The following is a 17,616-nucleotide window of genomic DNA, read 5'->3' on the forward strand; positions in this document are numbered from 1 at the left end:
GTAATCTATTGAAAAAATGACATTTTTATAATAAAATAAGATTTTATATATATTCACCAAGTAATTATATTGATATTAGTTCCTACTTTCGCAGCAGCGCTCCACTGTTTTGGTGTAGGTAAAGCTCAAGTGCTCAATTTGTTCATGCTCTATGTCCATGAGAGGGGAGGCAGGAGGGCTTCAATCATGTAACTATTTGGTAAGTATATGTAAAATCTTATTTTATTATAAAAATGTCATTTTTATACAAGTAACTTACCAAGTAATTACATTGCTGAATCCCAAAAAACAGGTGGGGGGATACATGGACACAAACTACTCAAAACCACTCAGTAATGGAGATGAATTTGAAACACAGATAGCCAGCATCAGTAAATACTTGTTGTAACTTTACCTGATGAGAGTGCTACAACAAACAGATACTGCCTCTGGTCAGTGCTCATCACCAACCTGTAGTGGCACAGCAGTAAAGCTGAGGGTTGCCTCTACTCTAGTGGGTGCCTTGCAACCAAGGAGTGCTCCGATGGTTGCCAATGCATCATGAAAAATACAGAATGCCCTTGCCCTGGGCACAGTACAAGAAAATCAACCAGGTAAATCTGTTACCTAAACAGCACATAAAAACCAAACCCCAACCATTAAAAACAATGACTGGTAGGTACTCCAGGTACACCGTACCCCCAGGCTTTCCATAACTCGATCACCTGAAACAAGGAAAGGAGATAGAGAAAACAGAAGATATACTCCTATCCTTCCTCCCCCAGTACCATGCCAGCCAGGAAAATGGGCCTAACATACTGCAGTTTTCATAAGTAGTCTCCATATCTCATAAGCAATGAGTGGTAAAATCAGATCTACATTTCCAATACGTAGATTGAAGTATTGTGGAGAGAGACAGATTGAGTTTAAATGCTGGTGAAGTGGCGACTGCCCTAATTTTGTGGCCCTTAACTTTCAATATGAGTAATGTCTCTTCCTGAATATCACTGTGGGATTCAGAGATTACTTCTCTTAGAAAGAAGGACAACACGTTCTTGGACATAGAACGAGATGGGTTCTTCACTGAACACCAGAGGTTACGAGAGTGACTTCTGATGCTTTTACTGTCGTTCTCTCAAGATAACACTTCAGGGCTCTAACCGGACAGAGTACTCTATCCTGGTCTGTCAGAACGACGATACTTGTCAGGTTCTTGATAGAAAAAGAACAAGGCCAGGGATTGCATGGGGTTTCATTCTTGGCTAAGAACCCAAGGGTGAACATGCAGACCACAACCCCTTGTGAGAAGCAAACTTGCTTGTCCAAGGCCTACAATTCGCTAATTCTTTTGGCTGTGGCCAAAGCAATTAAAAAGAAGGTTTTCCTCGTTAAGTCCCTCAGAGATGAAGCATGAAGGGGCTCAAAAGGTACGCCTGAGAGCCAATGAAGTACGACATCTAGGTTCCACAGTACCGAAGTCAGTTTGTATTGTTTCTAAGTATCAAAAGACTTAATTAAGTCACTAATGTCATGACTTGTAGCAAGATCCAAGCCTCTATGCCTAAACACCAAATTAAGCATGGCTCTATAACCCTTGATAGTTGAAGTCGATAGACCACAGGAGGAAGACTTCAGGTAGAGCAAGAAGTCTGCTATTTGTGCTAAAGTGGTATCAGAGGACGAGATGCCCCATCTTTGACACCAGATGTGGAAGACTGACCACTTAGCCTGGTAGATATTGGAGGGGGACTGCTGCCTACACTTAGCAATAGCCTTCGCAGTGCTTTTGAAAAGCCTTTCACTCTGATAAGCTTCCTGACAGTCTGAAGCTTGTCAGAGAGAGAGTGGGCAAACCTTGATAAAAGTGATGGAAATGGGGTTGCTTGAGAAGACTTTGACACTGTGGTAGGAGTCTTGGGAAGTCCACCAACAGGCTGAGGAGGTCTAGAAACCACTCTGTGGCCGAAACGGGGCGACAAGGGTCATTGAACAGTTGTTGTGGGACTGAAACTGTTGATGATTTCCCTCACTAAGCTGAATGGCAGGAAGGCATACATGCCCAGGTTGGACCAGTCCTGGAGCATTGTGTTCATTGCCTAAACCAGAGGGTCAGGGAATGAAGAGCAATACATAAGACGACGGTGATTCTTTGGCATTGTAACAGGTCTATCAACAGCTTCCACCACTGTTTCCACAGGTTGGTGCGTACCTGTAGATTCAGCGTCCATTCCATCGGTAGAACCTGTTTGCGGCAATTTAATTCGTCCACAAGGACGTTCAATTTGCCCTGAATAAAGCAGGTGACAACCTGGGTGCGGTTGCTCTGGGCCCAAATGAGATCTTTGGCCGCTTAGCAAAGAGAGAAGGACTGTGTCCTCCCTGATTCTTGATGTAGGCCAACACTGTCATGTTGTCCAAGTGTACAGTGACCGTCTTGTCGCACATCACTTTAGTGAAATGTTGGAGGGCCAAGTGCACTGCTCTCAGCTCCCTCACATTGATGTGGAGCTTCCTTTCTTCTTGAGACCAAGTCCCTGAAACTTTCAAATCCTGCAGATGTGGCCCCCCAAAACCCAGATCTGAAGCATCGCAAAATAAGGTTAGGCTTGGGTTCAACGGATGTAATAATTTCCCAACTGAGAATCTCCCTTCCACGAGCCACCACCGAAGGTCTTCTTTACTTTCGGGAGTGATGGGGAAGACAGATGAGACTGGGAGGGTCTTCTTGCGCCAACTGACCTTGAGGAAGAACTGTAGGGGTCTTGTGTGAAGTCTTCCTAAAGGCACAAACTTCTCTATAGATGATAGGGTGCCTAGGAGGCTCATCCACTCATTGGTTGAGCAGGAAGGGAAAGCAAGGAATTTCTGAACCATCTGAAGGCAGGACTGAATTCTTCTCTGTAACAGACAACCCGGAAAACCCTGAGAATCGATCGTCATTCCCAAATACAGAATCGACCAAGTCAGGACTAATTGGGACTTGGGAAAGTCGATTAAGAGGCCCAGATCCTTGGCGAGGAGGAGTGTCTTCTGCAAGTCCTCCGTGCAGCGAGCTCTTGAAGGAGAAAGTAGGAGCCAAACATCGAGATAAAGACATACACTGATGCCCATCAGATGTAGCCACTTCGCTAATAGGGCGAAAACCCTGGTGAAGACCTGTGGGGCAGTGGAGAGGCCAAAGCACAGAGCCCAAAATTGGAAGACCCTGCCCTGGAATATGAACCTTAAGTACTTCCCGGATTCCAGACGAACTGGAATGAGAAAGTATGCGTCCTCCATATCTACTGTCACCATCCAATCTCCTTGATGGATGGAGAACAGTACTGACTGTTTCACTTCCATCCTGAATTCTGTAGTTTTCACAAAGAAATTCAGGGCACTCATGTCCAGGACAGGTCTCCAACCTTTCCTGAGCAGAGAAGTCATCACCTCTGACAGGGCCAAAAACCTCTGTGAGCCTACTGAGTAGGGCGTCAAGCTGATGGGCGCTGATGCCAATGGGGGATTCTGTGATGAACAGGATGGAATACCCCTCTCTGAGGACTTCTATTAACCATGGCTCTGCCTTCTTCGCTTCCCATTTCCTCCAAAAATGGAGAAGCCTGGCTCCTACCAGAACACGGAAGGCCAAATCCTCGCTTGCTAGAGGAGAGTTCGGTAAAGGATTTCTTAATCGGGCACACTGATCGGAGCTTGGTATGTGGTCCGGTCTGATATCCGGCTCTGCCCCCTCGAACAGGCCACTGCTGCAATAGAGAGGCAACACCAGTACTGGAGGCCACAGGCGTACGACTTGGCTGCTTAGGATGTTTGGTAGACTGCGCAAGTAAGTCTTGTGTTGCCTCCTCCTGTAACTCAGAAGCTATGCGCTCTAAAGTAGCACTGGGGAACAGACTACCCTGATCCATAGGCGCAAAGAGAAGAGATGATTCTAGGAGGGAATGACTCCTTTCGTGGTAAAAGAGCACCACAACTCCCTCATTTTAAGGATTCCTAAAGAAAGCAGTGCATCCAGTTCTTGCAAGCCGTCACAAACCGCTTTGTCCATGCAAGACAATACTCTTAACCAGCCTGTTGGAAAGCTGTCTTGGAGGGTGGAGTAGTCTTTGATTTTCTTCGTCAAAGCTCCCACAGTCCAATCCAGGAAGATGATTATCTCGAAGACCTTAAACAAGTCTTTCACTAAGTGATCCAACTCTGAAGACGAAAAGAAGATCTTGGCTGTGGCGAATGCCGATTTATGTGTCGAATCGATCAAGCCAGAGAAGTTCCCCTGGGAGGAGGCAGACACTCCTAAAGTAGGGCCTTCCCCAGTGGCATATGAAAGATACCTCCTTTTCGTCATAGGAGGAGCAGGGCCACAAAAGGTAGCCTTCTCGAGATCCCTCTTGTCGGACAACCAACCTTCAATATGGGATAAAGCTTTCTTCGAAGAACAGGAGAGCACCATCTTTGGCAGATTAGAGATGCCTGCAAGTTACCTCATCATAAAGGCAGAGCTTGGAGACAACGGAGCCAAAAGAGAGAAGAATGTTGGATAACAATAAAAAGTACTTCAGCAAAGATGCATACGCCAATGTGGGTTATTCTTCTCTATGTCTTCTTCTGAGAATGAAACCGGTTGCTCCTGAACTGCAGACGAAAGCTTCTTTAAAAGGTCCAAAATGTTGTCTAGGCAACACTGACAGACATTAAATCCAGCTGTGAGGGACGCTCATGACGAACAGTATGCAGCACCGAATGCTTGGTAGATGGTGGCGCCAAAAGCGCAGACAAATGTGCCGACACAGGTGGGCGAGAAGTCACAGGCGAAGCCACCACGGCTGAAGAACAATCTGATACAGGAGAACACTCATCTAAATGATCCAACACTGGTTGCTTCTTAGAGAGCACATATTTAGCAGAACCTTCTATTACTGGACGTTCGGGCGCCATCAGCAGCTAGGAGCGCTTGGCTTCCCCGGGGGTACTCGGAATCCATTACACACAAAGAACTCACTAGGTGCTCAACTTCAGCTGAACACCTGGCGCCAGCTGGGCGCATGCACACTACACTCTCTTCTCGCCCTGGGCATTCGGGTGCCACTGCACGGATTCCCATTGGGTGTTCGGCCGCTACTGACCACTTGGAACTCTTCTTAAGTGAGCATTTGGGAACAAAATATTCAGGATACATTGAGGTGCTTTCCTCGTCCCAGAAGCTGCATGATGGTTCTGGACTATGATCCAGATCTCTGGAATGCTTACAAGGAAGCAGAGGAGGCACTCAAGGACTGCAGGCCTTTTCAATGGCTTGGAAGACTCGGGAAAGTGCCAACTGCGCCTCCTGTCCAAGTCAGAGTCGGAGACACTCGATGACAAGGCATGTACATTCGCCTGGACGCCTTTCCAGTGGCTGTCCACCAAGTCCTGAGAATGTACAACAGGCTTGGTTGAGGGGGCAACTACCCGTGGGCAAACCCCACTGACCTCCCTTGGATGTCTGGTTTGCCTCCTCCCAGGGTTAGGGGAGTCTGGCAGGGACCTTTGTCTAGGAGCGTCGGTGGGACGAGTAGTCACCTCCTCCACTGACACAACACTAACACCAACATTACGCGCACTCATTTGACCCATCAGGATCTTGACCGAAGCCCCAAGCTGGGTTACAGTATCCAGTAAGATGTCAAACTTCTTATCTACCCTGGCTTCAAGGCTGGCTAAGGCACTGGGCTCGGAAAAAGGCAGTCACAGAGTCGAAAGAACAGGTACTTCAGTAGAATGAGATGACCTAACCTGGTCTCTCTCTCTCTCTCTCTCTCTCTCTCTCTCTCTCTCTCTCTCTCTCTCTCTCTCTCTCTCTCTCTCTCTCTCTCTCTCTCTCTCTCAACAAGTTTGTCCTCTACAAGAACTACAAATTGTATGTAATATTTGTAAGAAGTCAATCTGGTCTTGCAGCCCTTGCTGCAATACCTAATACTATGTGAACTGGAGTCTGACATAGTTAGTCACAATCGGGAAACTAGCTAAGCTAACAAGATTAGCAATACCAAATAAACTGAGCACTTCACCAAAAGTTGGAGAATGTCTGCAACTAACCGGTGAAATCAAACCAAAACAAAAGCCACCAAACAACCGATGTCCAGTCGCTGAGCGGCAGGAACTCATTGAGCTCCTGAGCCAGGTTATACCTATTCTTCCCCAATAGTGGGCAGGGTCAGTTACCTACACCAAAACAATGGAGTGCTACCGCAAATTTTAAAAAACTTAAACTGCTGCAAAAGTAGGAACTAATAGCCATGTAATTACTTGGTAACTTACTTATATAAAAACATTTTGCACTATACACAATGTATATGATGATGTCATGTTTTTGGATGAAATTTTAATGATTGCATGATACACGAGTTCATACACAAATTACTGTTCTTTTGTATGCTGTATATTTCTGAGTTTCACAGAGTGTCTTCGTTGGAAATAAACAGTGCTGGTGTATTTACAGAGCACGCTTCAGTTCTGAAATCTGAAAAAATCCCAAAACTGAACAACATGTGGGGGCCGATTCAAAATAGTCCTGGATCATGGACTTCAAGATTTAAGAGTTTGGACTTTACTGTAAATGAGGTCTAACTGCAGTTAGTTAAGGTCTCCCTTTTCCCTTCCAGTAAATTCCCTTTAATGTATCCTAATATTTCCACAGCTTCTTTTAACTGTTTTATTGATGTATTGTTACCAGCACTGATACCATTTTTTGCATCATTAGCAAACTCTTATTTTGCTAATCACCCCTAAGTTCAGGTTCATTAACCCTTAAACGCCGAGCCTCTATTTACAAAAATGTCTCCCGTATGCCGGCGGCGTTCGGTGAGTTAGCGCCGAAGCGGAAAAAAAGTTTTTTTCAAAAAATCACAGCACGCTTAGTTTTTAAGATTAAGAGTTCATTTTTGGCTCCTTTTTTTTGTCATTGCCTGAAGTTTAGTATGAAACCATCAGAAATGAAGAAAAATATCATTATCATATATAAATATTGGAATATATGACAGCGAAAAAAAAAACATATAATTGTATACAAATCATGGTGTAAGCACAATGGTTAAAGCTAATGAGTTAATTTTTTTTAGTTGTATTGTACACTAAATTGCGATGATTTTGGTATATAACAAATTGTAAAATGATCAAAGCAACACAGAGAAAATATTATCACAAAATGATGCATGAATTAAGTAACGCCGCAGCGTAAAAAAATGTTTTTAAAAAATTCACCATAAATCGAAATTTTGTGCTAGAGACTTCCTGTTTGTTGAAAAATGAAGCTAATTGATTGAATATTACTAGACTGTAAGTGTTTTAGCTTACAATTGCAGTTTTCGACCATTTCGGTCGAGTTAAAGTTGACCCAAAGTCGAATTTTTTCTATTTATCGTGATTTATATGAAAATATTTCAAAACTGATAAAAGCTACAACCATGAGTTATTTTCTGTTGTATTGTATATGAAATTGCGCACATTTTCATATATAAAACTTTATGTAACGACTAATGTAAAACGGTGCAAATATTACGACAACGAGACGAAAGAATTTCTGAGATGTTCAGCCGAGTTACCTTGCAGACGTAAGGATAATGTTTTTTTAAAAAATTCACCATAAATCGAAATATTGTGCTAGAGACTTCCAATTTATTGCAACATGAAGGTAACCGATTGAATATTACTAGAATGTAAGAGTTTTAGCTTAAAATTGCGTTTTTTGACCATTTCGGTCGAGTTAAAGTTGACCGAAGGTTGAAATTTTGGCAGTTATCGTGATTTATGTGAAAATATTTCAAAACTGATAAAAGCTACAACCATGAGCTATCTTCTGTTGTATTCTACATGAAATTGCACACATTTTCATATATAAAAGTTTATGTAACGACTAATGTAAAACGATGCAAACATTACGACAACATGAATAAAGAATTTCTGAGATGTTCGCCGAAGTTACAGCGCAGACGTAAGGAAAAAGTTTTTTTCAGAAATTCACCATAAATCGAAATATTGTGCTAGAGACTTCCAGTTTGTTGCAAAATGAGGGTACATGATTGAATATTACTAGAATGTAAGCGTTTTAGCTTATAATTGCGTTTTTTTACCATTTCGGTCGAGTTAAAGTTGACCGAAGCTTGAAATTTTGGCAGTTATCGTGATTTATATGAAAATATTTCAAAACTGATAAAAGCTACAACCATGAGTTATTTCTGTTGTATTCTACATGAAATTGCGCACATTTCCATATATAAAACTTTATGTAACAACTAATATAAAACAGTGCAAACATTAAGACAACGTGACAAAAGAATTTCTGGCGCGGCTGTAAGGAAAAAGTTTTTTTTAAAAATTCACCATAACTCGAAATATTGTGCTAGAGACTTCCAATTGGTTGCAAAATGAAGGTAAATGATTGAATATTACTAGAATGTAAGAGTTTTAGCTTACAATTGCATTTTTACCATTTCGGTCGAGTCAAAGTTGACCCAAGGTTGAAATTTTTGGCAGTTATCGTGATTTATATGAAAATATTTCAAAACTGATAAAAGCTACAACCATGACTTATTTTCTGTTGTATTGTGCATGAAATTGTGCACATTTTCATATATAAAACTTTATGTAACGGCTAATATAGAACAGTGCAAAAATTACGACAAAATGACAAAAGAATTTCTGAAATTTTCGGCAGAGTTACCGCGTGGGCGTAAGAAAAAAGTTTTTTTCAAAAATTCACCATAAATCGAAATATTGTGCTAGAGACTTCCAATTTGTTGCAAAATGAAGGTACATGATTGAATATTACTAGAATGTAAGAGTTTTAGCTTACAATTGCGTTTTTTCGACCATTTCGGTCGAGTCAAAGTTGACCGAAGGTTGAAATTTTTGTAGTCGACGTACGATTTACGCCCACTTGGCACCCAACAGATAATTTTAGTCGACGATGATACGCCCAGTAGGCGTTTAAGGGTTAAGTGGATAATTAACAAACAAAGGATCCAGCAAAAAAACTTTGAGGCATACTGCTTGTAACCTTGCTGCCAAACAGAGGATGTTCACTGATGGAAACTCAATTTTTTTTTTATTAATCAGTCAGTCTTTTATCAAATCTCCTACTTCATTTATCAAACCCCGGATCCTTACTTTTGCCTTAAACCTTCCTGTGGCATTTGGTCATACAGTCATACCCTGAATTTACACGAGGTTAGGTTCCAGAACCCCTCATGCAAGATGAATTTTTGCGTTAGTTTGGAACAGTCTCTATTAAATGCAAATAAATGCTTATTTCTAAAGTTTAAACACTAAATATGACACTAATCATGCTCCCAAATTATCAAGCTAACTTTCAAATGAAAATAAAGTTACTGTAATTTCATTTACAAGTTAGCTTAATGCATTACCCTTAAGAAAAGAAATAAATGGTTGACATAAAGAGTTGGATGAGAATTTCTGTCTCTCTCCCCTTCCGACCTATCTACTTTTATAAGTCTTCTCAACCTCTTTTTAATAACTTCTTTACTCTATATCTCTTTCTCTTTGTTCTGAAATGCTTTCTCATGAACAAACAGTGTTTTTTATTTTGACTAATACAACTCTTAGTTATTATGTTTCTATGTTTCAGAACCTACTTGCCACACTAGAGCATTTACACTTCGTAGACGGTACAGGTAAAATTAGATCAATTTAAACTATTTACTGTACAGGTAAAGACGTACAGAGAAATACTAAGTTGTAAAAATGTGTGAGCATTAACTATGAGAGAGAGAGAGAGAGAGAGAGAGAGAGAGAGAGAGAGAGAGAGAGAGAGAGAGAGAGAGAGAGAGAGAGAGAGAGAGAGAGAGATTGTCTTTACTTGAAATATCAAGTTGAATTATTTATGAATTATTACGAGAGAGAGAGAGAGAGAGAGAGAGAGAGAGAGAGAGAGAGAGAGAGAGAGAGAGAGAGAGAGAGAGAGAGAGAGTTATTCTTACATTAGATATCAAAAGATGGAAATTCAATATGAAACTAACTCTTAAATGAAATTAAAGTTACAGTAATTTCATTTAAAAGTTAGGTTAATACATTACCATTAAAAAAAGAAATAAATGCTTGACATAAGAATATAGGAGAGTGTGAAGATTAGTATGGTATTTCTCTCTCTCCCCATTCCACCAATCTATTTTTAGAAGTCTTCTCAACCTCGTTTTTAAAAACTTCTTTATTAAGTCTCTTACTCTTTGTTTTGAAATGGTCTATGTCTCTATGTTTTAGAACAGTGCAATTACAGTTTGTAGGCGGTACAGGTAAAATTAGATCAATTTAAAATTATCTACTGTACAGGTAAAGACATACTGAGAAACAATAATCCGTAGGTTGCGCTAACTACGAATGAGAGAGAGAGAGAGAGAGAGAGAGAGAGAGAGAGAGAGAGAGAGAGAGAGAGAGAGAGAGAGAGAGAGAGAGAGAATTACCTAAGAAACCCCTGACCCACTAATCAGCAGCACCCCTTTCTTGTCATGTTCAAGTGACATGTCTGACAGCTTTGCATTCGAGCTTCTTCTCATGAGGGAAAGAATTTGTTTGTTTAAAATATGTATTTTGTAAATTACAGTTATATTATTATTATTATTTGAAAATTTGTACTTATTATTAGGTAAAAAATTTATTTATCATACAAAACAAATAAATATATACATATACCATAAACATTCTCTACTCAGTAAAAGAGAGAGAGAGAGAGAAATTATTACTGTTATTAATTAATGTTACTCGATTTACACATTAAAGCTTGAAAAGTTATAAATTAGATAAAAAATTAAACAAACACTTTTGCAGGGTTTCTCAGTATTCATGAATGTTTGCATCAGTGAAATACTCGTGTATGACAATTAGTTAGGTTCTAATGAAACATTCGTGTGTCTGTGAATTCGCGCAACTCGAATCATGCAAGTTAGGGGTATTACTGTATAACCTCTAGAAATCCAGATAGAACAATGTATACCTATTACTTAGTCTGGCTAAGTACATTTTACATTACAAAATCCACAATAACCATCTAGAATTAAATTATTTATTTTGAACGTCATATTACTATTACTGGTGGAATTATGAATCGGTTTAATACGACTCCCAAATTACATTTCTACACTTTCACTGGGTTTTCTGAAGGAATTGTTCTTAAATAATTTGAGGTAAAAAAATGTGGCAAGATGAAGTTACTTTTACGACAGTGTAAGCGGAGAAGACCAAAGTGAATAGATGGATAATACAAGGCAGGAAATAATGTAATGAGTTCAAAAGATGCTATAAAGATCTTCAGCACCATGTACAATTAGCATGGTAAGTACTTTGTAAGAAGTACCTCCTTACAGGAACATGAACTTGAAATTAAATGGAATGTGAACTTACCTGAATATTCTTTTGAGCTTTTGTATCATCACCCTCCGAAAAGGTTCTGGCCTTTCCTCTACCAGTTCCTCTTCCTCGCCCAGCTCCCCTTGCACCCCGCCTTGCACCTCGTCCACCACCTCGTCCTCGACCACTGGCTTTAAGTTCTTCAGGAGATGGAAGGTCTAACCCATCAGCTAAGGTAACTTCTTTTCCAGCTCTAAAATATTTCAAATTTACTAACAATACACTAATAGCACTAACATAATTCACAGACATATACACAAATTTCTGTCACACCTTTTACCACCACAAAACAACAAAATTTTAAAGTAATTTGTAATTTCCTGCCATACAAACCTGCAGGTCTTTGCATATGGATATTGCTTGCGAATGCGAGCAGGAACAGCCATTCAATTTTTAACAAGGTGGGTAACTACCAACGGTAGGGGTGGGAGCCAGCACCCTCCACCCAGTTGGTATGCATTCACTTTGCCTCCCGGCCCAGGTACCAGAATGAGGGGTGGCTTGAGGTGGGCCATCTATGTAAAGACCTTCAGTCTCTATGTTAAGAAAAATATAAAATCTTTAAAGTAATTTGTATTTTCCTAACTATACAAACCTGAGGTCTTTACAATAGGAATAAATTTCAGTGCACCTGGAGACCGGCTGTTTAACTTTAAACAAGGTGGTTAAGTATGTGGTTAACTACCGGCTATGAATGGAGTCCCACCCACTGAGTCAATACACATTCACTTTGCCTTTTGGCCCAGGGAGCAAAATGAAGCGTAGCTTGAAGTGGGCAGTATAAATGTAAAGACCTCAGGTTTGTATACAGTAGTTAGGAAAAATACAAATTACTATAAAAATTTGTCATTTGTTCCTACACAATATACATACCATCGGTCTTTACACAAGGAAGACTTACTTCCTTTAGTGCAGCAGATAATTGCATATTTCATAAGAATCGTTCAGATAGTGAAACAAGCATGAAATTTTGCACAAGTGCTCTTTAAAGTTCCTCTATCAGAAAGGGCGCTGGCCACGCAAAAATTTAATATGGCGGCCAAATTCCAAGATGGCGGCCAGTATCGACAGATTTTGGCTAATTTTTCACTAGAATGGCATGTATTTGCTTCTAGCAATATGGTAAAGCTCTTCCATACTATTTCTTGTGAATATTATGTTTCTGTAGCTTCCCAGTACAGTTTACCTTTAAATATGGGGGCTATATGGCTGCCAAGAAAAAGGTAGAAACAATAATTATAATGAGAAATAATGCCCGTTCAACAATTATCGTTTTAAGCATGGATCTTGGTTTCTGTGGTTTTAGATCCTAATGAGGCCATCTCTTTCGAATAACTCATCAATTTTGAAGGAAAATGAATAAATGTAAAAGAGTGTATGTCTGCACACAACCAGGGCACACTGGTGACATCACTGCTGTGTAACTCAGCATGGGGTTCAGTGCCAGCTAATCCAGCTTTACTAATCCTGTAGTCTTAGACTAGTAGTTGTAGTATAGTTTAGTTTAGTGTCCCAAATGCTTTCTAACAGCCCCAGACCAGCTATAGTTAGATAGCCGCACCTGAATAGACAGGATGTGCCAGCGCGGGAGAGCCGAGCCAAGGGTATGGGGGCTGTACATGATGGTTCATGTACTTACCCGGATGGTGTACAGATCACACGGGACTTAAATGGCACTGGATGAATGATCGGGCTAGGTGTAGGGAGACCGAACCTAGTTGAATCCCATACAGGAATGTGTGCTTTGTTTAAGGTGGTAAAAGGATAACCCTCGGCCTTAATCAAAAGTGAAATCATGGCAGAATGTGATGCCAATCCAATATTGAGCAGTAGAAAAACAAACTGGAGTTTGTGTTGTCTTTGTCAGAAGGACAAAGAGGTGAGCACTTGACATCACCTCCAAGTCATCATGTCCTAGACCATGATGGGTACACAATGCTGGCAAGGAACATTCCCATGTTCAGTGAAATTAATGAAATGCCACTGATAATGGATCCAGCAAGGCTGGATGAAGGTGATGGCATAGAGGCCACTCTCAGGAAAAAATGCAGCAAAATACCATGTGAACTGTCGCTTGTTGTTTAACAACACTAAACTGGACCCGTGCAAGAAAGCGACAATCCAATGACCAGACCAGCAACACTGAGACTAGTCGTGCAAAACTGCGCCGAACCAGTCATGACAATGAAGTTTGCATTTTCTGTGAGAAAGTGGCACCTGCATCTGATCTCAGACAGGCTAGTACTAAGGGCCTTGACTTGAAATTGCGTGAATGTGCAGAGATACTTTAGTGATGGCAAGCTCCTTGCTAAGTTGACTGGTGGGGATGTCATTGCACAGGAGTTTAAGTATCACCATGCCTGTCTTTGTGCCCTCTACAACAGAAAAAGGTCCTACCTGAGGAGCCTTGAGAAAGACCAAGGTAGCACTGAGTCAGAATCAGATGTGTATCCACTAGTTCTGTCAGAACTGATGACATACATTGTTGAAAACAACCTTTGTTCAGATGATCCAGTCACATTTCGGCTGGCAGATATTTGCCACCTCTACCAACAACGTCTGGAACAATTAGGTGTAGAGTCACCAAGTGTAAATTCCACGAGACTCAAAGACAAACTTCTGGCAGAAATTCCAGAACTTGAGGCTCATAAATCTGGCAGAGATGTATTACTTGCATTTCAAAAGGATGGGAAAAGCACTTGCTCAATCATCTGATCTTTCAGAGGCAGTTATCATTGCTAAAGCAGCAAATATTCTCAGAAAGTCTATACTTGATCATCAGTCACGGTTTGATGGCACATTTTCTGAGGCTTTGTACGAAATTCTGTGCCTCCTCTCCTGCTCCAGTTTGTAGGGATGGTTGAGCATGGGGCTGACATCAAGTCACAGTTACGATTTGGAGCATCAAAGTCAGACCAGGCCATTGCACAGCTCATGCAGTTCAACTGCTACTCCCGATACAAAGAGGGAGCAACAACTCATAGACACTCCAAAGACAGAGAAACACCATTCCCAGTCTACATGGGACTCTCAGTCTATGCCAAAACCAGGAAGAGAAACCTGGTTGAAATGCTACATCAGTATGGCCTCAGTATCTCTTATGACAGAGTACTGGAGGTCTCTGCACAGTTAGGAGATGCCACAGTTAGCAAATATGTGGAGGAGGGTGTGGTCTGTCCCCCAGTACTGCGAAAGGGTTGTTCACCACTGCAGTGATGGACAACATCGACCACAACCCATCTGCAACTACTGCCACTACCTCCTTCCATGGAACTAGCATCTCCATATTTCAGCACCCCACCAAGGAGAACACTGGACAGGAAAGACAGCAACTAAAGTTTGCACCTGAGAAAGTGAGGTCGGTGCCTGAATTGCCGGACACATTCACAAACATCTCACCAGCTTCCTTTCAAACAAAGAACCCTGTGCCACCAAACACTGCAATACCAAAGCCACCCACAGATATCTTGGGGCCACAGCTTGCACTGGAGTATCAGTGGCTAGACAAGGTCATAGTCACCCAGGAAATAGATGATGCAGTGAATCTGACGTGGTCAGCTCATCACGCTTCAATGAAGAGAAGCCCAGAATTTGAAGTAACCATAACTTCATTGCTTCCTCTCCTGCGTGATCAGGCTCATTCTGTTGCTACGATCAAACACGTGATGCAGAAAGTGCAGGATGTCACTGATTTTCTGAACCCTGGCCAGATACCCATAATCACAGCTGATCAGCCAATCTATGCCGTAGCAAAGCAGGTGCAGCGGCAGTGGCCTGATCAGTATGGCGAAGACAAGTATCTGGTAATGTTTGGTGGTCTGCACATTGAGATGGCAGCAATGACATCTCTTGGTACTCTTCTTCATGGCAGTGGTTGGACAGGAGCTCTGGTGGAGGCAGGAGTTGCTTCATCTGGAACTGCAGAATCCTTCCTGTCAGCTGCAAGTGTAACCAGGACACGGCAGATGCACCAGGTTACAGCCTCTAGTTTGTACAAACTCCTGAGGACAGCATACACTGACTACTGTGCTGAGAAAGCAAACAACAATGAGCAGGCATTAGAGTTTGAGGAGTGGTGTGACCTTCGAAGACAGCAGAGTCCACAGTTCCACTTCTGGCACATGGTGTTGTCTATGGAACTTGTGATATTCCTACTGATCAGGTCCTTCCGTGAGGCCAATTTTGTCCTCTACTGCCAGGCATTGCATGAGCTGATACCCTACTTCTTTTCCAACAATAATACAAACTATGCTCGTTGGCTGCCTATTCACCTCAGGGACATGCTTACCCTAGAGAGTTCACACCCAGAGTTGCACAAGGAGTTCAAGGCTGGCAACTTTGTTGTGCACAAGACCAGTCGCCAGTTCTCAGCAATGGCTCTTGACCAAGCTCATGAGCAGACCAATGCCTTTATAAAGGCTGATGGCGGAGCCATTGGGCTGACTGAAGATCCGTCAGCACTCAGAAGATGGATGGTGGCTGGCCCAGAGATCATCCGCTTGGTGTCTGCATACGAAACAGAGGTTCAAAGTAAGGAGTCTAATGAGCAGACAACACACCATGAACAAACACCTCATGCGCAGAAGACATTCTTGGAGAGAGTCAGCAAGCTGTCATTGGCTTTGCAACACTTGGGAAGTCCTTTTCAGGAAGAGAGCCAGGATCTGTATTCCATTGACAACAAAGACATTGCCCACCCCAGCTCAGCAGAACTTCTACAGACACACCTTGACAGAGGCCGCACTAAATTTCAGAAGTTTTCAGACTCTTTGGCAAACAATGCAGTCTCCTTCTATGAGCCGATAAAGAAGAACAGAACTGACTTCTTCAGGCAAGAAGCTGCTCCTGTAGAACAGTCAAAGCAGAAACTTCTGAAGGAGGATTGCCAGCTTTTCTCAAAGCTATTTATATCCTGTCAGAGCCGTGAATGTGATCTGCAGGAATTCTTCCAGCACGAGAATCAAACATTCCCAGCTTCCCTTAGTGAGGGTGGTAGGCTGTACACATGTCAGAAGTCTCAGCTGACCTCGGTCCTGGAGAGTCATGTTACACTAGAAGACAAAGAACCAAAGACTGATGTCCTCATTGTAGATGGATCAGCTTTGGTCCATGCCTTGCCACCAAAGAAAGGAAAGACCTTTGAGGGCTATGCACTTTGCGACTTCTTGCCTGTGATACAATCCTATAGCAGCAAGTACACATCATCACATCTTGTATTTGATGTATACAATACATCCAGCCTCAAAGCTGAGACCAGGCTCCAACGTGGTCAAGGAGGAAGGCGCAAGGTGACAGACAAGAACACAATTCCATCCAACTGGCGCAATTTCCTAAGACACGATGCCAACAAGACAGAGTTGTTCCAGTTCCTGGCAGACAAAGTTGCCCAGATGTCTGCCACAAATGTTGTCATTGCCACGAAAGGGTCTGCTGTCCTCAGCACTCATGAGGCTAGTCTTCAGGGACTGGAAAAGTGCTCTCATGAGGAAGCTGACACCCGCATCTTTATCCATGCCAAATATGCCACAGAACATGGAGCCAAGACCATCACGGTTAAAGCAAATGACACAGATGTTCTTGTCGTTGCAGTCAGTGCTTTCTCCACTCTCCACAATCTAGGGCTAGAGAAGCTATGGGTGGCATTTGGCCAAGGCCAGAGCCTGCGCTGGATTGCTGTGCATGACCTGTGCAACTCTCTGGGCCAGGAGAAGGTGAATGGCATGCTCTTCTTTCCATGCGTTCACAGGCTGTGATACAGTGTCAGCCTTCGAGCAAGGGCAAGAAGACCGCCTGGCAGACATGGAACATCTTTCCAGAGGCCTCCACTGTGTTCTCCAAACTGAGTCACTACCCTCTCAGAGTGGAAGAGAGTGACCTGAAGGTCCTGGAGAGGTTTGTCATACTTATGTATGAAAGATCCAGCACTGCTGGCACTGTGGATGAGGCTAGACTTGATATGTTTGCCAGAAAACAAAGGGCATATGAGGCCATTCCACCAACCAGGGGAGCTCTCCTCCAACACACCAAGCGTGCTGCGTACCAGGCTGGTTGTGTGTGGGGGCAGGCCACCCAGTGTCAGCCACAGCCAGAGAACCCTGCTGAGTGGGGATGGCAAAAGTCTGGTGAAGCATGGCAAGTCCTCTGACAACCAACTCGCCCTTAGCCAAGAGTTGCCAACAGCTTACCAAATGTGGATGCAAAGCAGGCTGTCGGGAAAGGTGCAAGTGCTACAAGCTGGGT

General features: G+C 42.4%; 1 protein-coding gene across 4 annotated transcripts in view; it reads right to left on the bottom strand.

Annotated features, from left to right (window-relative positions):
- The window catches only part of lost (methenyltetrahydrofolate synthase domain-containing protein lost), a 361,950-nt gene that overhangs the window by 138,570 nt on the left and 205,764 nt on the right, over window positions 1-17,616 (bottom strand). For all 4 annotated transcript variants that reach the window (XM_067124203.1, XM_067124204.1, XM_067124201.1 and 1 more), the window contains exon 8: window positions 11,371-11,569. In XM_067124203.1, coding sequence (XP_066980304.1) covers window positions 11,371-11,569 — 199 coding nt within the window. The remainder of the gene's footprint in view (window positions 1-11,370; window positions 11,570-17,616) is intronic.

The sequence above is a fragment of the Macrobrachium rosenbergii genome, chromosome 22 (assembly GCF_040412425.1).
Source record: "Macrobrachium rosenbergii isolate ZJJX-2024 chromosome 22, ASM4041242v1, whole genome shotgun sequence".
NCBI lineage: Eukaryota > Metazoa > Arthropoda > Malacostraca > Decapoda > Palaemonidae > Macrobrachium > Macrobrachium rosenbergii.